The sequence below is a fragment of the Odontesthes bonariensis genome, chromosome 21, assembly GCF_027942865.1.
Source record: "Odontesthes bonariensis isolate fOdoBon6 chromosome 21, fOdoBon6.hap1, whole genome shotgun sequence".
NCBI lineage: Eukaryota > Metazoa > Chordata > Actinopteri > Atheriniformes > Atherinopsidae > Odontesthes > Odontesthes bonariensis.
The window spans coordinates 22,919,663-22,945,096 of NC_134526.1; the positions used below are offsets into that span (position 1 = coordinate 22,919,663).

Here is a 25,434-nt window from a genome sequence, read left to right on the forward strand (position 1 = left end):
TCCTCAGACTTTTATATGCATGGGACCTATTCTCCCTTTTATCCATCTGAGGAACCTTCTCCTTTCTTTGTATGCATGAATCCACCCATGCATACTCCATATTATGTATAGATTACTATACATAACTTTCTATTTCTATTATCTATATATATTATCATTATTTTTATACTATTAATTGAATTATTTTTGTAATATTTATATTCATATGTATTATTATTTATATATTTACATGTATTATATTTATCATTATATTTATTACTATATTTTTATATAAATTATTTTTGTATGTATATATTATATATATTATTATTTTTATACTATTTATTGTTATATTTATAATCATATTTATTATTATATTATATTTTTATATAAATTATTTTGATACAAAAATTTAAAAAACTAAATTATTCTAAACATAAATAAATAATAAGAATCATATTTCTGCTTATGTCTCTTTGTCTGATATCAAAATGTCAAGTGCTTCACTCTGGTTGCTGAATGTTGTTGTTATGGGGCAAAGTTTTGAAAAAGACTGAAGCTCTACACTGTTTCGATATGGAATGGATCACTTTATGTGGAATATATACATTTTAAGCCAGTAACAATTAGAAATATAGATATATAGGTTCCAGGAACAGGCAAAAAACCTTTAAAAGTTTTTGGGAAAAAACAATAAGCATACATTTACAGGTGATCTCACATTTAAATCAGCAACATGACTGTGTTAAAAGACCATCCCAGAGAGGTGGCATCTGCTCAAATAGTTGGAAGAAAATGATCTCCCGTAGTCTTCTCCGAAACATTTTCACTTGATCTGGATGGAAAACGTCATGGAACAATGTGGAAGAAGTTTTTGAGGAAAATACGACCACGTCTCCACAAGAAGCTGAACACTGAGCTGTGATGTGGGTCTGCAGCAGTGTGCCGTTATCTGTTTAAAACATGCTCGACAAGAAGATGCATCAAGTGTTCTGCATAATACATACATATCACATTGTTTAAGTGATGCTATGTTATATATTTAAGTTGCCAACTCCAAAAAAAAAAAAAATAAAGACGTAAAGAAAATTCTCACATTTATCTCACGAATTCAAGATATTTTAAGATTTTTTCTCTCTTCACGGGCGGCCGTGGCTCAGTGGCTAGAGTGGGTCGTCCAATAACCGGAAGGTTGGTGGTTTGATTCCCACTCTCACCACTCCCAAGACTGACAGAGAGTCATCCCATGGTTTATGTGTGAGAACTCAGAGAAGCTGCCAGAGGTAAATTCATAAAGATGACAAGACATTTATGTGTGTGAAAATAGAATTATGTTGGGGATAAAACAATTGCACAGTGAAATAGCCACTTAATATTTACTTTACAGTGTAAAACATGATCAAAATGAGGTACCTCCATGTCGAGGTCTCACCTGTTTGAACAATGGGCCTCATGAAAGAACATTTTCATATTTTTATTCTAAATTTCTCTTACTTTTTTCGTACGAAGGTCTCATACGAACACGCCACGTCAGATTCAACAAACGCTCTTAACTTCGGAAAAAGGGTGTAAACGACCTGCGTAAATGATCTGCGTAAATGATGAATGCCACCCGTGCGTATTTAAGTGCACGTGCATGAGACATGAGACATGAGACATACCCACCTGGCCTTCAGCTCAGTGCGCTCCACAACAGCACGGGTGCTTTGATGCGTATATGTGTGCAGGCTATTGCTCCGATTATGATTGGCAGTCCTGCCACGGAATGATAGTTCCTCTTTATTTGTACTTGTTGGACAGCGGTGTATGGGAATTTGATGTACCATGGGTGATAAACTGATGTTAGCTTTGATGACCAAGGGGAACGCACGACTCACAGACTGGGACACACCCGATCTGTCTCCAATCTCCCTCTGAAAGGTTCCGTGGCCAAAATTCCTAGGGTGGTGAGGACCTAGACATGTGGTGGAATTGGGTTTGATCGGCGTGGTTCTCTCTGGAGTTGTGGCTCCAGCAAGCTGCATATTTGCAGCAGCACAGTCCTTGGCATTCTAAATCGCGATGTTAGCCATTCGTTTGTCTCTACACGGTCTCTTCAAGAGTCTGACGCGCTAAGGCATCCGAAAGTATAAAATCAGCCACTGGTTACGCTTCCCATTGACCTTGTTATATACAGAGTCAAATTAACCTTCTATTAGTGCATAATTTAAGTCAAACAGAATAATTTCAGCATCATTATAGGGTATAATGTATGTATTTATTTATGTTTGCTTCAAAGTAATTAAATATACAATCCATTAGCCAAGCAAACTTGATTGGAATAACAGCCGACTATTTTACGAAACTCCTACGACAGGTCTGGATCACTCGTAAATTCTGTTCGTACCTGAAAGAAAACGTAAAATATGAAAAGATTGGTGAATGCGCAAATTCTCTTAAATCACTCGTACGCACGATTTAAGAACAAATCTGTGCGTACGAACGGTTCTTGCACGAGGCCCATTGTTTCTAAAGTTTTTCGTTTGTTTTGACAAAAGATTGTCTGATGAAGTCTGCATAATGATGGACACAAAGGAATCGGGTGGAAAGATTTTCAATGAGATTTTTCTACCCGTCTGTGTGAAGAAAAATTCATGTTTATTTCTAATACCATAAAATTAACATGATTTGATTGTAAATAATTTATGTAATTTTTTTCTGAGGTTGTTGATATAGCAGTGTAGGGTGCTTCTATGAGCCACAATGTCACTGGGTTAGAACCAAGGTTTATTTTATTTTAGTTTATTTGTTTATTAGGAGCCCCATTAGCTGCAGCAAGCTGCTGCTATTCTTCCTGGGGACCTCATCAAAATACATTACAAATAAAGTTCTTTACAAAAAAGAATTTCGTGGCATTGAGTACATTATAGAATGCATTAATCAAAATTCACAATTCCCTTACAAATTACATGAAATCCAGAACATAAATACACAGTTTCCTTCCATCTAATGATAGTTCCATACATACACAAGGCCCTTACCATTGCACAGGTACTTTTTTAAGGTCTTTTTAAACAAAGATTTACCATCAATTTGTGAAATGGGTTTTGAAAGCTGATTCCATTCCTGCATGCCCCGATAAATCACTGTTCTTTTTAAAGCATTTGACCTCACTTTAGGTAATGTAAAATACTTTCCCACCGCATGTCTAGTGTCATACATGTGCTTGCTGTTACTAAATTCCGGATGTTTGTATAACATGAGTGGACTCTGTGTTACAGAAACATGTCTAATAAAATTTAGTAAAGAACACAACAGTCGATCCTTCACAAATAACCAGTTTAAGTTAGAATGCATTTCTTTAACATTTGCTCTATAGCCTCGTCTCAGGACTAAATGTGCTGCTCTATTTTGTATTTTTCAGATCTGCATTTGCATTTGACCAAACTGTGGAACAGTTATCCAAATTAGATAATAGCAGTGCTTGAGTGATCGTTTTACGTGAGTTTTGGTTAAAAAAATAAGCACATCTATTTACAGAGGATAACACACCAGCCATTTTGCGGCAGATCTTATTAATATGTTGCTTCCATGTCAGTCTGTTATCTATTGTGATGCCCAGCAGTTTGGTCTCCTGCAGCTGTTTAATATGCTCATCATTTATCATTAGATTTAACTCAGGTTAAACCCCTATATGCCTTGGTTGCAAATTTAATTCAAACAAACATTTTTTGAAATAAGAATCCATACAGTGATCAATAATACAAAATAATTTGTGAGTGAATATATACATAAAGTCACCACCATTCCTATTACACCGTGGAACACGCCAAGGCTGTCCCCTCAGCCCACTTCTCTTTGCCGTTTCGATTGAACCTCTGGCTGCTGGTATCAGACAACATTGCTCTCTCAACCCCATTCATCTTGGAGACATGGACCATCATTTTTCTCTGTACGCAGATGATTTGGCATTTTTGACATCGCAGCCTGAGCAGTCCATCCCCATCCTGTTGGATTTGATCAAATCTTTTGGTGATGTCTCCGGATACACTATTAATTAGCAAAAGTGTGAGTTTATGTCTCTGGGTGATAGTCTTGATGCAGAATTTTTGCAACGCCTCCCTTTCAAAGGTACAAATAAATTGAAGTATTTAGGAGTATTTTCAAACTACTAGATTCAATCATCATGCCTTTTATCTGGGGTTTTAAAGCTCACATCTAAAATTCATTTACAAAAACCGAGAGAGAGGGGTGGATTTGGGCTACCGTGCTTCCAGCATTATTATTGGGCGGCGAATCTTAGGGCTCGTCTACTGGCAGGAAGGTTATAGTCCAGATATTTCAACAAACACTCCTGCATGGGTGGCTATTGAAAAGAAAGACATCATAAACAGTTCACTCCCAGCACTTCTTTTCTCAACACCTGGACGGCCTGTAAATATCAAGGTGAATAACCGAATAATTGTCAAAAGCTTGAAGATATGGCAGCAAATTAAGAAATGCTGCAAGTTACCAGGCACTTCTGTTTATAGTCCGTTGTGTAGCAACCATGCATTTCCCCCTTCATTCTATGACCCAACCTTCTACAGTTGGAAGCTAAAAGGCATAGTCATTCTAAAAGATCTGTACATTAACAAACAGTTTGCCTCATTCACTCAGTTAAAAGACAAGTTTTCCCTGCCATCATCACATTTTTTTAGATACCTACAAATCAGGAACTATGTGCGCCACAATGTGCCTAATTTTGAGCCTCTCCCTGAGGAAAGCGGGATTTATAAACGTTTGCTCGGCCCTCCTGACTCAAAACATTTGATTTCTGATTTTGTCGGGGCGTTTTCTGGGCAGGTGGATTCTTCCACTTACTCTTTAAAGACAGCTGGGGAGGATGAGTTAGGTTTACAGATTGATGATGATGTTTGGGAGGAGAGCCTCAGTAGGATTCAACACTGTTCAATCAATGTCAGACATCAGTTAATTCAATTTAAGGTTGCGCATAGACTTCACTACTCAAAAACTAAGCTGCATAGAATCTATCCTACAATCTCTCCTTTATGTGATCGATGTAGGTCTGCTGATGGCTCCCTAGCCCATCTTTTCTGGACGTGTCCAAAGTTGCATGATTTCTGGAGTCAAGTGTTCAAATGGTTTTCTGAAATGTATGATTGTGTGTTCAAGCCTGAGCCAGAGGTGGCACTGTTTGGTTATTCTCGGTCTTTATCTACGCATACCCTCTTTGTCCAGAACACCATTACGTATGGAACAATAACAGCAAAGAGACTGATTTTGATGCACTGGAAATCAGAAATCGTACCCCTCTTCAAGACATGGCTGACAGACCTTACCTCTGTGTTGCACATGGAGAGAATTAGATACAGCATGATAAACAACCCCAAGAAATTTTACCAGACTTAGCAGCCTTTTTCAGATCACCTAGCTAAGTACAATGATCATTAATAAGACCCATAATAGGCTACTCACCTCTTCTTTGAGAATTTGTCCACATACATAGAGTACTAGGGATGCAATACGTTTGTCATTGCTTGAAGTTCAGTTTGTGCTGTTATTTTGCTAATTTTATTTTTATTTTTTTAATTATTTTTCTTTAAATTTATTTATATATTTTTTTATATAGGCATATTTTTTGTTACTATTATTTATTTATTTTTTCTATTATCCTTATTTCTCTTGTATGTCCTACACGACTTGAAAAAGACCTAAAAAAAATACTGTGCAAACAAAAAATTAATATATACATAAAGACACACAATGTGTAGTGTGAGATTGGCTGCAGTGAGGCTGTTGTTAAGGATGTGCGTAACCACCCGGACAATAACCTGTCCCAATACAACCTGGAGTTAGGAGAGAATCTATGATGTCCTCAATAATGCTCAGCTGTTTTATTATCTTGCTCCTCTGAGAGGAAGATAAGTGATCTTAGAGCAAGTGCTACTGATGCTCATTAGCTGTTTTTTTCATTTTGAGTTTTTAGATCACTGAAAGCAGCAAAGAAGTATGAGAGTTTAGATCTGGCATGCTTCAAAGACTAATTTTGAAAGGAACATTATTTTCCCATTCTACTTCGGTGTAATAAAGTCCAGGCCCTGCCAGAAATGACTGTCCCATGGTCATTACGCGAAGCAAACAAAGGATTTATTATTTACTGGGTCAGTTTAACACTTAGGCCTGCATAAAGCTTTGCCTGGTGAGTTCACTCTGCTGACATGACAGATGCTAGGCCCTTTTGGAAAAAAACTGAATGAAAAAAAGTACTATTCTGGCATAGATTTTGTCATATCACTCTTTATATTGTCCAGTTTTCCCACTACACTCAACATCTGCATCTTGGGAAAAAAAAAACACGTGAAAACAAACAGACTCATCGAACATGCTTGCTCACAGTTGCAGGGTCTCCCAAACAAATGGCTGGAACAGGGTCGCCCTCCATAATCAGCTCAATGTCAAATCCGAGCTGTTCATGGTTCAATTCTGGTATTTTTGATGGGACCCTGCAACGTCTACGCATCAACTGAATTAACTTCTGCTGGAGCATAACATTTTTTTATTCTGATTTGATGCCATCACAGTCATAAATGGAACATCTCTGGCTTCCAAACCAGAGGAAAACCCACCAACTTCCTTCTTCAACCAGCTTGTGTCATCTTCACCTGGCACTTGCTGGAGCCTGCAGCAATTATTTATTCGTAGTCATTTAACTGTTTAATCTACTTTTCCACCTACATGGTAGATGTTCTTTATGCATGTTTACCTAGAGAGCGGTTGTGTAAGCGCATTCCTTGGTGACAGGGTAGGTATCTGGATTTGCTTCAAGAGACGGATTCGATTTACAACCCCAAGCAAATGGAAGTAACTAATCTTCCCCTAAGGACATGCTGTGAAACTTCTTGGTTCTGAAGTTCTTAAGTGCTCACTGACTCAGTGATCAGTAATCTGTTCATTCCCTTTACAAAGCTTTGTAATGTATATCTATAAAGATGAAATTCTGAACTTTACAATCTTTGTCTTTTTCAGATTTTCCCCACGAGGCCGACCCAGGAAGTAGTCGGGATTGTTCCCCCAGGCGTGCCATATATAACTCAATTGTTTAAGAAGGCGGCCGATATAAAGGGGCTGTTGTTCCTCAACGCCTGAGGCCCTTTGCTGCATATCTTCCCCCACTCCCTCTGCCCTTTTTCCTGTGTACCTACTATCAAATAAAGGCCACTTGCCCCCAAAACCTTAATAAAAATAGATAATAATAATAATAATAATAAAAAAAAAAGATTGGTTCCCCAAACAATCTACATACAAGCTAACTGACCTCATCCTTCTGAGCAGGCAGGTGGCGCTCTACAGATTCGGAGGTGAAATTGCTTAGACGTATCGATGGTGGAGTTTGCCCTTTATGTTTTGTAACACCTTTAAAACAAAACAAAAAACCTACGGACATGTTAACAAGGTGAAAAGGTTGACATTGAGCGAAGAGGGATCGGGAGATAATGGCATGTGCATGGTGCAGGTTATCAAGCATTTCAACCTGCTTGAATAAGCACAAATGAACACCTTTTCTTTGAAAAGTCTTGAAAAGATCCTGTTAAACCTTTACTAACTCAATTACTTTAAAGTGCTTACATTGCCCAACTAAATTTCTTTGTGTCCAACAAAACTAAAAGTGATGAATATCTTTCAGGGCAAAGTCGATGAAGCACAAGGGGGACACACCAGATCATCATCAGCCATTGCCATCGGTTGTCGTCGTCCTATGTGCCAACTGCAGTCAACAAGGCAAATATCAGCCGATTCCGATGTTATCTGTGCATCTCGACCGAAGATGTGCTCAAATCTCAGAATGGTGAATTAATTCAACCTGAGTAAAAGTCCAGCAACTTTGTAACGTCTCCATTTATGTAACTTTCTTTCTCTTTAGTTCTTCCAGAAGACAACGCACCGTGTTCTTGGCCCTGCGCTCTTTATCCTTTAAATTTCTCTTATCTCGCTCCAGACTCTCCACCCGTGCCAAAGCGTCGTTGAGTTTGGCCTTTAATCCACTGAGACATGCAGGCAATGCGTAAGAATGGTCCTAGGAGAGAGAAGGAAGAAAATGTTTTATGAAACGTTCATATTTCATTCACAGGGGCTAGGCGTGCACAGGCTATAGAATGTATAATAAACTGGCCCGATGTATTATTCTCACCGAACCTCAATCTTTTGTGGGACACATTCTACAGCGATCAGCTCAAAGAGGAGACGGCATATAGTCAAATATGGAGATTCGGAGGAAAATACATTCCAAAAACGTGAAGTCCGTATACATTATTTTCTGGCAAGACTCCTGGAGACAGGGACATGGAGCATCTTGGCTACCAAATAGGGGAAAGTTATCCCACATAAAAAGGAGCTTCATACGAAAAACAGGCAGAGATTTAATTAGAACATTGGGCTCATCTCTCCAGACTTGATGCATCTTTTTTGTGAATTCGAGACGGACCTGATGAATGCAATAAAGGTTTCTATGTTTGATTAAGTCCGTGTCAGCAGATTTCTTCATCACCATCGACACATCGGCTGATTGAAGGCGACCATCCCTGATTTACCTCAGAAGTGTTTGGTTTTAACCAAACAGGCTGCTGTGCATTATGACCAAAAACCAAATTTCCACTTCGGTCTGGCCTTGTTCCAGAAGTCTTGCTGTTTGTTCAGATGTAACTTTACAAGCCTAAGCCGTGCTGCCATGTTCCTTTGAGGGAGAAGAGCCAAGCCATATTTATTCAGTCTTTTTCTAATTGTTCTGTCATGAACTTTAACATTTAACATGGTAATTGAGGCCTGTAGAGTGTGAGATGCAGCTCTTGGGTGTTTTGAAGTTTCTCTGAGCATTGCACAGTCTGACTTTGAAGTGAACTTGAAAACCCCATTTACAATCAATGATATCTCTAAATCAGTTTTATATCAACTGTTCTCTGAGTGTCTTAAATGGTCAAAACGTCAGTTCTATTAGAGAAAATTCAACTGCGTCTTTAAAGTCCTCCCGATTAAATTATAAAGGGAATTGTGAGAGAAAGATGGAGAGAAAATAGAGTGACAGTGAGGTTTAATCGTGACTGTGGGCTTTAATGCTCTCAGCTTTTAGGGGCATAACTAAAACCAGTACTCACGTCACTAGTTTCCGGGTTCGGTTTAGTTTCTTGGGAATGCAGAGACGACGCGACTGTCAGACCCTCCTCAGCCTTCTTTGAGGTTCGTGTTGTCCTGGTCGTCACTTCCTGAAAGAGGAGTTTCAGGTTATTTTAAGGTTACTTTAACATAATACCAATGCAACTTTGATCCAGAAACACTGAGAAAGACCAGCAGAGCGGGACACGCACTGATTATCACATCCTTTTAGCACGGTGGTCCACCTACTCTTCGAAGATGGCTCAGGAAATTGAAGACAGCTGGTTTAGTTCCATCTCTCAGCCTGACCGTCTGACCCGTCCTGTCAAAGTCCTCAGGTCTGAAGTGCTCACTGCAGAGCAGGGAGGACTCACTGGCGGAGAAACCTTTTCTCCTTAAAGCCATTTCCCACTGCCGCCTCACCTTGGTTTCTTTGGGAAACCTTCAAAGTGGGAGAAACGTTAGTTTGGCAGCTAGATATTCATATCCACAACGTATTAGTCAATTAGCTCCAGAGTGCAAGTTGAATCTCATAACTTTTTCCCCCCCCTTTTTTGAATCCTTTTATTAATGTGACTGAAGAGTTGCCTTTCCAGTGCAAAGGTTGTAGAGTGCTGGTATAAAGAAACGTACCAGATGTGTGTTAAATCACACCTTGTACGTTATAAAACTCACACGCAACACAAATTTGTAGAGTTTTTCTAGCCTTCTTGCTGTAACAGGATTGAATACCTATGTTTTCAAAGTTTTTTTTTTTTTTTTTTTAAAAGGGCGTTTTCTCCATAAATCTGTCACTTGTGCAAAAAGAGTTTGGCCTGAATTAACAATAAATTTAAAAACCTCAACTTTTTAACAAATATCTCTCCATACACCAATACCAAGAGTGACAAACGTTATGAGGCATGTTGAGCAGTGCAACAGGTACAAATCATATTTACATCGCCTTTAAATTTCTTTCTTTTTGAGGAAATACTTCGCTCGGTGGAACTTTTTGTGTGTAAAAAGATAAACTTTAAAAAAAAAAATGAATTAGTAATAAAATACGTATGAGGCAGCAAGTGAACCCAGTGGAAATTCTTGACAAACTTATTCCAGAACAGAATAACATAAATATCTACCTGCTGCTAGCTTTTGATAGTAGGACTATGTTGGCCAACGCATTTATTTCACAAAGTTTTGAAGTGAGCAGATACAACCGGGAACAGCAGTTCGTGCTTACTTGTGAAAGGTAATTCCTCTTAATCTGGTTTGAAAGGTGTGACGGTTTCTGCATCCCCAAGCGGCACAAGAACCAGGCATCTTTTCACCTCTGGTAAGTTGCCACGGCCAACATGGCGACGCCGTTGACGTGCGAACCAGAAACCATTGCGGCGTCAGTCACGTGGTCCAACTCTCTGAACCGACGGCGACGTGGACTGGCCGCGAACTCCGTGACGTAGCCCCCTGCTTTTGTCACGTGGTTACTCTTGAGTATCCTGTGCAGGGAAAGGAGTTGAAGCTGACTGCCAGGGTTGCAGGGAAACGAAACTTAACCACAGACCGTGGGGACTCTCACCGTCAGACCTGTTTACTGTGTGTCCACGCTGACTCCTCTCCTCTGCTTTTTATTCTTCGGTTCTACCACTTCTACCATGGCTTGCCTCTAAACTTTACGTCGGTTCAATGAACTTCCTCACTTTTTCAGGTAGGTGTGTCTCGCCAAAGTTGCACCGTGATAGCCAGGACAACATGCACGCTGGAAGGTTTTTATAAATAATGATGAGTATCGCACATAAGCAAGAAGAACAAACTCAGTTAGTTTGAAACATGGCTCCAAGAGGTGGTTGTTTCTTGCTCATTTCTTTCGAAGGAAGCGGGCTGTTATGAGCTGGTATCAACATATCATCTGTCAGTCTTTGTTCATAATCCTGCTCTGGTCTGCATGTCTCTCTCTCTCTCTCTCTCTCTCTCTCCCCAAACCAGTGAGCAACCATGGACCCGGTCCGAGAGAAACGCAAAGGGGACATAAGAAAGGCTCTGGCATTTATTCAGTGAGAGATTGATTTTTTTCCTTTTTTCTTTTTCTATTTTTAAGGGCACATTGACAGAAAGTGAAACAGGTTCCGAGTGACTCATATTCTTTCCAGATAGGCTATGCCAGTAACACGTTTGTGTCTTGTGTTGTAGGTCTCCCCTGGCTTACCCAGATCCCGAAGGCTACCAGGTAGGGCGGCCATCAGCTCTTTTATCTGTCTCCACCGCAGTCGTGGTGTCATAAATGGTTTGATCTGCAGAAATTTGATCAGAAATGGCTGCTGAAGTCACAAACTTCCCATTGTCGTGAGAGGCACTGCCTGTGCTTTGCTACCATCTTTCTTTTCCTTCTGGGCACTGAGTCAAATTAAACACTAGACTCTCTTATTATTCTTTTAACTGTTGGGTTTAAATCAGTTGTTGATTTGTCCCGACGCCTCTCCTCGCTGTCATATCTGGAACTCTTGTCCAGTCTGTAACAAAACGCTTCTGTTTAATCCCCTGACTTGGATCAGGTCTCTGGATATCCTTTTGACTCCAAAGGCCACAAAACGTTTGTCGTGCTGCAAACAAGAAAATGAAACCAGCAGTCTTCCTTTTTACTGGGAAATCCAAAGGGAATATGTGCTCAAATATACACGTTGGCCTCTTCAGAGACAACATTTCCAGTCAAACATTTAGAAGATGTATGTTGAATTTTGAATTCGATTCCCGCAACGTGTTTCAAAATCACCGGTGAAAGTTGTGGTATTAAAAAAAAAAAAAAGAAAGAAAGAGGGCTGTGAGTGGAACGTTTCACAACTGATGAGGTCGACTGCCAAGAGCTCGGTGATCTGAGGAATCAAAACTTATATTTCTTTTTGGGAATTGAGGATAAATCCATCTTGTTGTTGATGAACAGTTCAAAATCCATCACCCGTGATGGTCTGGGCATGCGTTGGTGCACGCAAGTTACAATATGTCTCCATCTAGATGGCTTATTTTTCAGGGGAAGGTCTTGCTTATTTCAGCGACACAATGCCACCCACTTTCTACACTTATTACATCAGCACGACTCCTGATACCTTTCTCTCTGCTTACTGCGCAGGCGAACTGTGACCAAGCAGAATATAAAGTCATCCGTAAAACATTCGTTAAATAATAGGGTTCTGTGTTTTTTGGGCGCACACACACCCAGCTTCTTTTTCTCTTCTTTCTTTTCCTGCCGACAGGACTATCTGACCCAGTTGGTGTGCGACCTGCTCGAGGAGGGCAACGCCTGCTTCCGAGACAGACAGTGGGAGCAGGCCGTCAGAGAGTTCAGCGAGGGCCTGAATGTCTCAACCTACGCTGAAGGAGAGGACATCCAGATCCCCGAGGTCCTGCTGGAGAGCCTGTACGTCAACCGAGCTGCTGCCTACCACAGTACGGTGAGTTACACTTCATCCCGCGTAAGTGGCTCCGCAGATGTGCAGCTTATTGTCTGGGCGAGCACCAGACTTGTGACTAGAGCAAATAACGAATATGTGTTCGTGTCCAAAAGTTATGCGTCTTGATCTCTGATGAAGGCTTCTTATGTCCTTCCTTTTAGTGCCTTTTTTTTTTTTTTTTTTTCAAAAGACCATATGCTGTTTATTTGCAAGTTGAAAGTATCTTTATGAACTAGTAGCAAGGACCAGAAGTCAAAGTCAAATATATCTTTGAAGCGCATTTAAAAAACCACCCGTTGACCTGAGTGCCGTACATTAAGAAGCAAATTGAGGCATCACAAAAATGAACGTAAAAGACACAGACTTCAACAAAAACTACAATGAAAAAGATCGATTAAAAATAGGTGGGAAATAAAAACAAAAGAATTTAACTCAAGTGCGCCAGTGTTGATCTCAGGAACAAAATGCAAATGTTGCCCCTACTCCCAGTCGCGGCTTCTGCGCTCCTCAGACAAGGACCTACTTTCCGTTCCTCGTACCAGACTGAAAACATATGGAGATAGGGCCTTCTGTTCAGCTGCCCCTACCCTATGGAACAATCTGCCACTTCACATCCGTTCTGCCCCCTCTCTACTACAGTTCAAAAAGAATCTAAAAACACATCTCTTCTTAAAGTGATACTCCGGAGTAGATTCAACCTGGGGTCATTTGAACCGTGATATCCAGCCAAGTAGCCCACCCGCAGTTTTTTCGATATTGGCTGAACATCAGCTGAGTTACAGAGTTATCCCGAATAGCTTCGTACAAGGGTTAATGGATCCTGGTCCGTATCTCCAAAATTACCACACTAAAACCACATGCTATGACACCAAACTTCTACAGGAGTACAAATATGGTCTGTACTCACCAAACGATGCATTTGGAAGTTTGAAAATAGTCCAGGAGTTAATTATTATCAACACAAGCCTGATAGCTTCTCTGCAGCTAAAGCTGCGTCGACGTCACTTCAGAGAGCTGGGAGCTTCAAAATAAGATGAAGGTTGATCTACTACTGTAGACAACAAAGCAAGGCTGCTCAGTTTCTCCATTGATAAAATAACTTCACAACTCTACAACATAAAAATTCATTAAAAAAAACATGTAGAATATAGCATATACTTTGTTGTCTACAGTAGTAGATCAACCCTCATCTTACTTTGAAGCTCCCAGCTCCCTGAAGTGACGTCGACGCAGCTTTAGCTGCAGAGAAGCTATCAGGCTTGTGTTGATAATAATAAACTCCTGGACTATTTTCAAACTTCCAAATGCATCGTTTGGTGAGTACAGACCATATTTGTACTACTGTAGAAGTTTGGTGTCATGGCATGTGATTTTAGTGTGCTAATTTTGGAGATACGGACCAGGATCCATTAACCCTTGTACGAAGCTATTCGGGATAACTCTGTAACTCGGCTGATGTTCAGCCAATATCGAAAAAACTGCGGTGGGCTACTTGGCTGGATATCACGGTTCAAATGACCCCAGGTTGAATCTACTCCGGAGTATCACTTTAAACCCACCCCTCCGGCCCTACCCTTCCCCCCTTCTTTTCTTTTGTTAAAGCGACCTTGGGTACCTTGAAAGGCGCTAAATGAGTCCAAGTTATTATTATGTTTTCTGGACACAAATCCTAAATTCTCTGAAACACTAGAACTGGAACCAGAACGCTTTGCGCGAAACTGGAATTTAAACAGTGCTGTCCACACTTCTGGTGGACTGCCCGTGAAAGAGCACGGCCTTCATTAAATAATTCAGATGCGTTTTATCACCATCCCAAGGCCGCCATGGCAGTCTGCATACCAAAGAGACACTCCTCGAACAGCTGTGCCAGTTTCGAGACTTTGCAATTCAGACAGCAAGCTCTTCGCACTGTGTTAACCTCACTTAAAACTATATGTTGGATCTGGTTGGGAATTTAAAATCTTTGTCTGTGAATTCTTTTAATTGGACTTGATTTGTGCCTTTACTTAGCTTGCTTCCACGGTCCTTTTTGACAGGTTTTTTTTTCCACCTTGGCCTAAGTCATCTCTTGTTTTCCACAGGGGAAGTATGATCAAGGTGTCGAGGACTGCAACTGCGCTCTGGAAGTGTGCCGGGACAGCCGCAGAGCTCTGTACAGGAAGGCGCTGTGTCTGAAGGAGCTGGGGAAATACAAGGATGCCTACAGCTGCACCACCAGCTGTTTGCTCTCCAGTCCTCAGGTAGGCAAAGGGCAGAGCTCTTGATAGAGATGATGTGGATCAATTCGTCCTGTTGTAATGTTGTTGCACTCTGTGTTAGATGGAGTCAGTGGAGTCATTTCTTGAACTCTTGACAGGACAAACAGGTGAACGAGCTCGCGCAGGAGCTGGCCGTCCACCTGGGACTGAAAATTCGAAAACCCTACGTCAGCTCAATGGTGAGTGAAGTGGATTTCTTTTTCTATTTATTTAAAGGTGAATGATGCGAAAGGATATTCTCAGTCTTCGGGTTGCTCATGGTCAAAAGGATGGATGATTATCACAGTGTAAGTGTAATGGATTCTGTGTGTTGTCCTGTTTTTGAACAGGTTGTTGGGCCTGTACTCATCCTTTCAAATGTTTCTTTTCCCCTCTCCTCTCCAGGCCCCCGGTGATCATTTACGAAATGGCGCGAATCCTCTGAGTGTTGTTGCACCAGGTGAGAGTTCTTTGTCTGGTCCTCGTTAAGCTGTTGGGGAATTTGTTCCAAAGGAGTTGCTTGTGAAATAGGATCCAAATACATGTCCTCTTGCTTCTCCGCAGTCAGCTTCCCAAGCGTGCCCACGTCCACCTTTGCCTCCCCGCCACCCGTCGGCAGCCAACCTGCCGGTTACATGCCGCTCGACAGTAGGGAAGCTGTGGAGGACTCTGAGCTGATGGGAGATGATTTAGACAGTCTGCTGGACTGCATTCCGACCGAACAAGTTCCGGCTGAGGTGAAATGTGCTGTCTTTGTCCTTGTAGACCAGAAAACTGACGTTTGTTGCTGATAACGGTGAAGGTGACCTTGGTTGAAATGGGCTACTTAACTGAGATGTCTAGCAGATCACCTTAACTGTTTCTTAACAATGTGAAAGTGTTTGAAAAGGTTTGGTTTGTGTGACAAGAATAACAAGCACACAGTGTTTTTCTACCACGTCCAGGCAGCGTTCTCAGTGCCCAGCAGGACATCCACTTCCACTCACACAGTTCCTTCTGTCCTGCCTGCCCCTACACCACAGCTACCCCCGGCCTTCTTCAGCTCGACCATCACCCAGCTCAACTCCCTGGACTCCTTTTCGAGTGACGGACGCAGCGCTTCTGCTGCAAAACTGGATATCCTCGACGATCTGTCCTCCTCTGGAACTGGAGGTGACACAGGCGGCTCAACCTTAGCGCAGACCTCCGCGGCGCTGGATGGTCTGGATTCCCTCGATACACTTGATGCCGTTTTGGATGCGATGCCAACTGCTGTTGCCACTGAGAAAGTCAATGAGCCTCCAGCAGAGCTGGACGTGGGAGAAAAGTCTCTAGATGAATTGCTGGATGAGGTAGACGCCGTTGGGGCTGTTTCTCATCCAATTGGTCAGAACGGCGGGGTCCCTAAAATTAGCACTAAAGTCACAGAGAAGCTGGACTGTCTCGATGCCTTGGACTCGTTCCCCGCAGAGGCAGGTGTCGACGGGGCTTTGCCAGCAGTTTCATTCGGGGGAACAGGCCTGGACTCGCTCTCTGATTTCAGCTCAAATGGTGACTATCAAACGTCGGTGACTTATAATTGAAACCACTAAACCTGCATGTCAGGTTTTATGTCAGTGTTTAGGAATGAAGGAAAAGCTGAGCATGTCGAGTGACGTCAGAAATGTACGATGTACAAGTTCAAATGGAATTAGTTGAGTTTCCATGACCTTAAAGAGAGAGCGGTAAATCCAAGGTGGCCCTAGCTGCCATCCTCACCCTTTCTCCATGTTGCACCACCACGCTTCTACAGTCGTTCAGAAGCTACAAACCAAATGTTGGCTCAAAAACGGGCCAACTGCAATCTTAGCAGCTGGTATTCATTCATCTCCCACGACTGTTTATCTGCAGTGAGCGTGTGAGCGGAGGTATAAACAGGACAGGTTTGTTGCTTTCTACCAAACCCACCCTACCTTAACCGATATATAATTCCCCTTTGGGATGAGTAAAATATATTTTTATTTCATTTAATCACAGCAGAGCGTCCATCACACTGTGTCCCAGCTTCTTCTCTAAACTAGCCTCTGCCACGCTCCTGAGCTGCACTACAAACAGATTTTTGAAACGATCCATCAACATCACCAGAGACGTTTTTCAAAAGATCAGCTTTTAGTGACCTGAAACTGCATTTGCTGCTAGAATAAAAGCCGTTAGAAATGGTGTTTGTAGCGCTTTTTACTTAAATGCGGTGTGTGTAATTTCTGTTGTTGTTGCTCCTCAGGCTTCTCAAACTCGCACACTGTCGCTGCTCCTCCCGTAATGCGAGCTCCAAAAAGTCACTGCAAAGTAAGACTGATTACACGGTTTGTGTTAGCTTCTCTTTCATTGTATGCTTTCTTAACTTTGATGGAAATCCTATTCTTGCTGTGGACATACAGGAGAGGAATACTTACGGGCCTCTTGGAGTCTCTAACCCGCTGTGGTCGACTCATGAGTTCCTGCAGGCCTGCGCCACATGTTTCCATCAGGAAGGTACGTCAGAAGTCCAGTCCTCTCCTCCATGAGTGGGACTAAGAGATAATAATGACCCTGCTACGTATTAGCCGGGGAGGACATATCTCACATGTACCTTGTAGTTGTTTTCTCTCTTGTAATGTTTGCAGTTTCTCAAAATATACGTTGTACCTTTTGGAATGTTTTCCGGTTGTAGGTCAGGGGATATACTCTTTTGTTCACAAGCCAGACCTGGTGCACAACTGCAAGCGAGATGTTCTGTTGTGTAGACGGAAAACGGGTTTTCCTTCGGAGTGGACCAGAGTGCGACCACTTCCCACCTGGACGTCTTTCTCGGGACCGTTTGTCCTCTGTAAAGGTGGGAACCTCCACAGCAAGCCAGTGAACGGTAAAAGTGAAAATGTTTAAAAAAAGAAAAGAAAAAGAAGAAGAATCGTCAACGGATGATTCGATGTTTGAAAAGCGGATTCCTGTTACAGATTCTTTGGTATGCGAAGAAAAGCGTGATGCAAAGCTTTTCTGACTAAGGACCATGGACCCGCATAGAGGGTGGGAGTGCCTAGAGCTTCTTGCTGTAAAAGTTAGGAGCAGAATCGGTGACAAAGGGCAGCCCCGGTACAACCACCAGAAACAAGTCTGACTGCAATTAATTTGATGCACATTACAGCCTCTGTGTCAGAAGCTGATACCTGAAGGTGACAAACACGCTTTGAAAAAAAACGCTCGTCACTCACAAACGTCAAAGCGCCGTGCAGTTTAAGATGATTAAAGTGTAAGTGATTAATTGCGTCTGTGTGTGTTTTCTCGCCCACGCAGAGCTGCTGAAGTCTGGGGATCTGGGCATTTGCAAGTACGGAGAGAAATGCTCGTTTGCCTACAACCAGCTGGAAATAGACGTTTGGACAGAAGAGAGGAAAGGGACGCTGGACAGGACGCTGCTGTTTGAGATGGCTGCCGTCAAACTCGACCCCGTAAACGGCATCATTCGTCTTCTCCAGGAGAACAGGGGCTTGTTTATCTTCCTCTGCCGGGTTAGTGCTCGTATATGTGGAATGTGTGCTTTTTAGTAAGGTCGTGAAACCGGACGTGGGTGCTGTAATACTGATGATGATGGTTATGAACACGAGGATATTATAGATGAGGATTAAAGTAAAAAGTTTTTCCTGTTTTTCATTCTTTTAATTCTCAGCCGTAGTATTGTTTCTGTATCACTGCAGGAGTGCTACGACAATAAACCGAGGATCATCAGTAAGCGCTCCAGTAACAATCATGCGGTCTGCTCTAACCTGGACGCTCGGCACAACTTTGATGCTAATAAGTGAGTGTGTGGGTCTTTGCCCTTTGTCATTTCAGTGTCTGACAGGCTCTTAACCCACATCTTTCTCTCTGTCTGTCCCGCCTTGGCCATCAGGTGCTTGGCGTTTGTGGTTCGGACTCACATTGTGAACTACAGTAAGGTTCGTCCTCTCAGCGTCCTGTGCCACTTGGATATATGCCGTCAAGCCATCCGTTATGGCTGCCAGAGGGAGGACGACTGTCAGTACGCCCACTCTGTCATTGAACTTAAAACCTGGAGGGTTCAGCGTCACACAGGTGCAGTCTGATCACACATGTGGACAATGTTACCACAGTTTTCTCAACTAATGCTACGGAGCTTTGATTCACGCTGCCTGCTTGGTATAACACAGCACTGAGACATTATTCAGCCACTATCAGGTGAACGTTTAGAAAACAGACATCATTCCTCATGCAGAAACTGCACCAGAACTGAAAGCGAAGTGAATATTAAGTTAAGAAATGGGACTCAAAATAGCGAATTGGATCACCCTACACTGAAATCAAGGTAGTGGTTGCCATATTGTGTGATGTGCCTGTCCAGTGGACAACCAAAAATAAGCACTGATCAATGATGCAGGGAGCAAGTAAGTAAATGGGTACCTTTAAGAATACGATTTAAAAAAAAACAGCGCCTCAAAAACCATAAATACCTCAAATGCCACCTTCAGTTCACTGACAGCTGGGTGCAGGAGCAGCGGATATTCAGACCAAAACAACCTGAAAACCCTCGTTCTCACATAGGTGCGATATTGCCCTTTACAGACGTGCGTTTTATGTGGTTCCTGTTGGGTAATCATACCATTTTTTTTTTTTTGCAAGGACGACCTTGAATTGCTTATAGTTGTCACACTGCGTCTTAAGCAGTGATTACGTATCTGTTGCTTTAAAGGAGATACTTTGCCGGTGGAATCCTGCCGAAGGCGATCTCTCACCTTACAGGCAGCATCCATTCCACGGAGGCGTCTTCGTTGGCTCCGCAACATTCCTTCCACTGATTAGTTTTCAAGAAGAAAAACAAAAAAACCTGGCATCTTTTGAGATGATGATAATGTCAATGCAGTGCAAACAGTTACATGGCCTTAAGTCATATATCAACTTAATTTGGTGTTTATGATAGCATTGCTTTGGCTGCGTCCTCCACTGACCTCATTTTGTGTTGATCGGACATCACGCTGCTCTGACTGATCAGCTCCGCCCACCGCAGAAAGGGTTTCATCACATGCAAAACTATCACAGTCCCCGAGGACGGGATGAGTCATGACCGATTTTTTTTTTTTTTTTTTTCTCATTGTTTTCAGGAAATGACTAACTCTAAATACTAGCAAAAACACCTTGTTACTGTCGGAGACATTCGGTGCAAAGCTCAAAAACAGCTGATCGAGACGTTTGATGTCTGATGTCATGGGGGGGGGGTTGTTTGTGTGTGTATTTGCAGGCATCAGCCCTGATGAGATTGTGAAAGTATCCATGGGGTATTATGAGAAGCAGGAGCAAATTTCAAGCCAAGAGAGAGTAAACAGAGTAAGAAATCAATGTGTATGAATTTTTACAATGTGTGCAAAGCCACAATGTTTACTTTCACATCGACCAACCGGTCTGTTTGGTCTAGATGGCGCTGTTCTGCCTTTTGCCGTTTTCATACCTCCTGACTGCTGTTTTTTTTCTCTTCTGAGTAAAATGCTCTGCTTATGGAAACTCCAGAGCTTTTGATTTGTCATTCATATTGATTATAGCATCATGTTCTTTACAAGTAGCAAGCAGGGTACATCGTAGTTGAAATTGTAGCTATTGATTAATAGACATAGACTGGTAATGTTTTGAAATGAAACTTTATTTAGCATCTCATCTGTAGGTTTACTCTTACCTTTATCTTTTGACTTCAAACAGCTTTCCTCTGGAGGGGTTGCAAGCAAATCAAAAGGAGGAGGAGGAGTAGGAGGCAGTGTTGGGAGGAGTCTTAATATGAAGATGAAGTTTGCATGTGCTCAGTGCTGGCGGGACGGCCTGATCAGTGAACCAGACAAAGGACTCAAGCACTGCACTGCCAAAGCCAGACACATGTGAGAGAAATTTATCTCCGCTTAGTTCCTGTACATGTCCAGAAAAAAACTTCAATTCCAAAAGTGATTCATAAACATTTAAATTCTGTGTTATTGGATTGATTTAGGTAACTGAAAAACAGATTCTAGTGACATGAGACCCCCTGTCCGTAGCGTTTACTGTCAGTCAGGCGTGGGGTCTTTAGATGCTTGCACACTTGCCCTGGTTCTCAGTCGGAATACGGACAAATTTCCTTGGCAATAAAAGTTGCCAAAGAGTTTGGGATGAAGCTTTGATGTCACTTGCTCGATGGTCCTGTGGTTGGTGGCAACTGCAACTAGGTATTTTTTAAATTTCAATGGCAAGAAGCGTGTAATTTGTTTTCTCATCTTTGTGATGTGGTTCCAAAATATTTTAGTTAAACTTCATAGAAGCCAAAGTGTTTCCACGCTATGAATGAAGGGGGTGCCGGTCGGATTCCTCACTCAGGCATTTTTTGTACGCTGTAGGTCTGGAACTTCACTACCACTTTTCCCAGTTCCTGCTTTAGCCTCGCATCAACATAACCTGATCAGTTAATGTTTAGGAAATAGATTTTTTGACATTTGTGAGTTAATTAATAATCTTTTTTTATTATTTCCCCATCCTTACTAGCATTCAGTGTTCAGTCTTCCTCTGGATTAAAAACGTAGATCATTTATTACACTGTTTCTGTCTTCTTCTGATTTCATCTTCAGGTGGACCAAAGAGAGACGATTTCTGCTGGTCAAGTCCCCAGAGAGAAGTAAATGGGTTCAGGTCCGACCACTGCCGCATGCCAAGAACTTCCCTTTGCAATATGATGTAGGTGTTTCTCTAATCTCACACACTTTGATGCAGGTCGATTCACACAAGCACTCGGTTCACAGACATTCCCTGAATGATGAACACAGTTGTCTCCTGATCCTTCTCGTACTTCTCTTTTACTCTGTGTGTTCTTTGGTGCTGTGAAGATACAACTTGTAGCGTTGCTTGTTATAGATTATGGGGACACTTGAAGTACTGGTGCCTAATAGTACCCGTTCACAAATTCGGTGAGTGAAACTAGGCCACCATATATTAATTGTTTTCTGACCACGCAGAGCCTAAACTTACTGATTATCCTATATTTTATACACCTTTCCCGTAAAGGGACAATGCATGCAGGTGGCATTTAAGATGATCTTCAACTATAAAGTACATAATTCCCTTTACATTCTAAAAATGGTTTGTTTTATACAATTAAATATTTACCATGAAACGTTTTCCGGCCACACTGAGACTTTAAACTCACATTCTTGACGGTATGACTTGTTTGGCCTCAGGGGAGAACTAGCGGCTTCTTTAGCAGACAAGAGTCCTTCTGTTATCGGTGCATCTGCTGGGACCCACAGGGGGTTCAAGCAGGGGGCACTGGGGTGAGGCACCGGTGGGCTGAGGGAATGATCTGATCTACAGAATCATTTAAGGATTACAATGCACAGTTTGCTTTGTATACAGGCATCAGGTTAATGAATCATATTTATGTACATTGAGCTTAGGCATTAGGTAATTGACTCATACGTATGGCTTGTACTATACACAAATACAGGCATAATCCAAATCACTCTTGTGATGGTTGTGTCAGTCATCTCATACATCATGCACTAAGGAAGTGAACTTTTAACCTTATTTACATGAGTAATACACAGTATATGAAACCTGCAATCGTTGCTTTTAGGAATTTCAGTCCATTCCTCTGCACAGAACAGCTTCAACTCTGGAATGTTGGTGGCTTTTCTCAAATCAGCTGCTCGCTTCAGGTCATTTTACAACATTTCTGTTTGATGAAAGTCAGAATTGTGACTTGGCCATGCTAAAACCTTATTCTTTGGTGCATTGGTGCTTGCGATTATTGTCTTGCGGCCTGAGCCCGCTCTCTGTGGAGATTCAGTTCAGACAGGTGTACAGAAATTTTTAATAAAGATATCAGAATTTAGTCTTCAGCCGTCCTGGCCCAGATGCAGCAAAACCCACCCCAACCATGATACTGCCACCATCCCACATCCCATCTGTTTTTACAGATTTTTGTTTAGTGCTCTCTTCATGCAGACTCGTGACTATTCACATAAGCCAACGTGAGAGAGACCTTTAGTTTATCAGAGTTACTCTGTGACCTCAGACTACTACGAACCTTGCTATTTGGTCTATTTGGTCTGCCTTAGTAGCTATTTTTTTGGATGGTATTAGTTGAAAATGGCAAAATCGGAAAAGGAAAAAAGATTGGACAGACTTCTCTCGACTGATGAGTATCAACAACTTTTGCCGACATCCTCAGAAATGTTCTTTGTGCCACTTCCAAAGTCATTAAGTACATCATGAAGATTGGTTTTTGCTACGTCTCTGTTCTTAAAGCAACACAGGGTGCCCACTCACACCTGCTTATCATCCCTTTGATTGAAAATATTTGACACTAAATCCACTTTGAGGTCAGCTGGAGGTTCATTCCCTTTGGCCAAGCAATCATACCTACCTTCTTTTAGGTGTGTCCTGTCTTATAATGAAAGAAACGTTCGTCCATTTCTCTCTGATATTCTCTTAAACTCAAGCCGTAAATACCTCTGTTGCCCCCAAGGTGGCCGGCAAGCCCTTGCGAAACTAATCAAAATTTACATTATTCCTATGTTCAGCCAACGTTGACATTTTCAATGATCGAGGAGGGTTTTTGTCCAATGGGAGCTCTCGGCGCTCTGTTCTATAATTGTTATCATCAAGTTTTTCTTTTGTTAGATGTGCGTTCAGATTCTGGAGAAGAGGAAGTGCAGCTACCCTGGGAACTGCACCTTTGCTCACAGCCAAGAGGAGAAGGAGATGTGGATGTATATGAAAAATAATGACTGTAAGTTAGAAAAAAAATGCAGTTGCCATGAGATTAAAAGGAAATATGCAAAAGCTGCCTATCAAAACCAACCCTTGTATGTAGAACCTGTGAAAGTATTTTGTACGTTTTGTTTCAGTGCACGAAATGCAGCAGATCTATGACATGTGGCTGGCTTTGGCTGCCCACAACCAGCGAGCAGAGGGGGGCATGTACTCTCAGTCCAACCCGGAGGAGAAATACATCGCCATGCCAACCGACTATGCCGAACTAATGGTGGGCTTAAAGCGGATTTTCAGGATTTAAAAAATGAACAAACACCAAAAATTATTGTTTTGTCCATGCATCTGTATGAAAAGATGAATTTGAAAATGCATCCCTTTTTTTCTATTTTAGAGTGGCTTCCACTGTCGCCTTTGCTGTAAACACAGTAACAGTGAGCGTCAGTGGCAGCAGCACATTTCCTCTGAGAAGCACAAGGATCGAGTGTTCAGCTGTGAGGGAGAAGACGAGGCCCTGACGTGGAGCTACCGCTTCCCTGGAACATGCTTTAAACTCTGCCCCAAGTAAGAGCTTTTCCTGGATCGGTTTGTGGTTTCACAGGATAGATAAGTGTTGACTTCAACCCTTTGGAATTTTATATCGCAGCGTCCTTAGTCTAAATCACAGGAACAGATGGGGAAACCTGGCTGCAAGCTGGTCAACTCAGATTTCAGGGTTGGACCTCAGAGCCTCCAAACTTTTATATGCCACTGGATGTCAATATTGTACTCGTATCTTGTGGTAGTTTCATGCAGTGGTTTAAAAACTAGTTTAAAATCTGTTGTAAAGACATTTTATTGGAAAATAACAATCATTAAGTTGTCAGAACAAAAACAATTGACACTTTGCGCTTTCCAGGTACGATGGCGGCTGCCCTGACGGTGTGAGCTGCGACTATGCCCACAGCCCAGAGGAGCTGCAGGAGTGGACTGAGAGACGGGATTTCCTGCGACGAAGACTGGCAAAAGCCAGGGAAGACATGCTCATCATGCCCGATGAACTTGACTTTGGGAAGTACAACTTTCTACTGCAGGACTGAGAAGAATTTGACTTTGTAACTGCCAAACCAACAGCTTGTCATGACTTTCAAACCAAAACCTTTAGGTGAAGCGATGAGAATGTGCCGTTAGCCCCAAAATCAATCAATCTGAAGCACCTGTATTTTCCTTCCCCAAAGTGCCAGACTCCTTTTACTTAAAATGAGTATTTTATTTTTTCAAGTGTGTGGAGGTGTGTGACATCCTTGTGTCTGTTCAGTCTTAACATTGTTGTAAACACCAAAGTGCTGACGAAATGAAGTTGGTGCCACTGTGAAAAACCCAGCAGTCATAGACTCTATTAATTACTGCTGATCCATAAAGGGTTTATATTCAACTGTATGTGCAGCCGTTTGTGAGCTTTTGTGTTGTTCTTTCCCCCTTCTGCTTGTGTTTTGTTTCAGCAGCTACTAGTGTTTTTATCCCACAGTCACACCCAGATGTTAAACCTCAGAACGTGCATTAAAATATATTGAAATAAACTCAAATGCTGTCATGTTTAAGTCCAGTTTGTACTCTTGCAAAAAGGGTTTCCTGTGACAGATCGGTACTGCAGGCAGGCTAGTTTAATACCTGAACTCTTGGAATTTGCAAAGAATGTGGTTTAACATTATCGTTCTGACTTTCACTGACAAATGTCACCTGGGTGGCAGCATTTGTTGCTTCAAAACATCAGAATACGTACGTATGAAGTAAAATCGCCTTTGATAAAAAGATAAACGCCATAGTGGTGCACCGCCTATGCAAGACACTAGTTGGCACTGGGCGCTTCAGAAAGCCTGCTTTGCCTTGCACGTGCAGCAGTGTGTCCGTGCACGCTGTGCAGAAACTTGTTCCCTATTTGCAAAGCCTAGCTGTTGTTG

At 41.9% G+C, this 25,434-nt stretch overlaps 2 protein-coding genes across 3 annotated transcripts; one reads left to right on the top strand and one right to left on the bottom strand.

Annotated features, from left to right (window-relative positions):
• Positions 1–7,233: 7,233 nt before the first annotated feature.
• On the bottom strand, positions 7,234–10,503 carry LOC142370836 (THAP domain-containing protein 6-like). Its single transcript, XM_075453339.1, has 4 exons — positions 10,328–10,503; positions 9,358–9,550; positions 9,111–9,218; positions 7,234–8,035 (listed from the first exon to the last, which is right to left on the bottom strand). Exons 1-4 carry the CDS (start codon positions 10,405–10,407, stop codon positions 7,859–7,861), a joined length of 558 nt encoding a protein of 185 aa, XP_075309454.1. The 5' UTR covers positions 10,408–10,503; the 3' UTR covers positions 7,234–7,858.
• A 74-nt stretch (positions 10,504–10,577) lies between these two features.
• On the top strand, positions 10,578–25,067 carry LOC142370837 (zinc finger CCCH domain-containing protein 7B-like). 2 transcript variants are annotated; one of them, XM_075453340.1, is made up of 22 exons: positions 10,578–10,792; positions 11,071–11,138; positions 11,275–11,311; positions 12,333–12,530; positions 14,612–14,770; positions 14,887–14,967; positions 15,173–15,227; positions 15,332–15,504; positions 15,712–16,297; positions 17,007–17,071; positions 17,164–17,257; positions 17,436–17,597; positions 18,056–18,270; positions 18,457–18,557; positions 18,651–18,832; positions 20,013–20,098; positions 20,465–20,637; positions 21,355–21,460; positions 23,405–23,513; positions 23,632–23,768; positions 23,889–24,058; positions 24,393–25,067. In XM_075453340.1, exons 2-22 carry the CDS (start codon positions 11,080–11,082, stop codon positions 24,571–24,573), a joined length of 3,129 nt encoding a protein of 1,042 aa, XP_075309455.1. In that variant the 5' UTR covers positions 10,578–10,792; positions 11,071–11,079; the 3' UTR covers positions 24,574–25,067. The 2 variants fall into 2 exon arrangements, with proteins under 2 accessions (XP_075309455.1, XP_075309456.1); XM_075453341.1 differs by having other exon boundaries at positions 15,790–16,297.
• Positions 25,068–25,434: the final 367 nt, after the last annotated feature.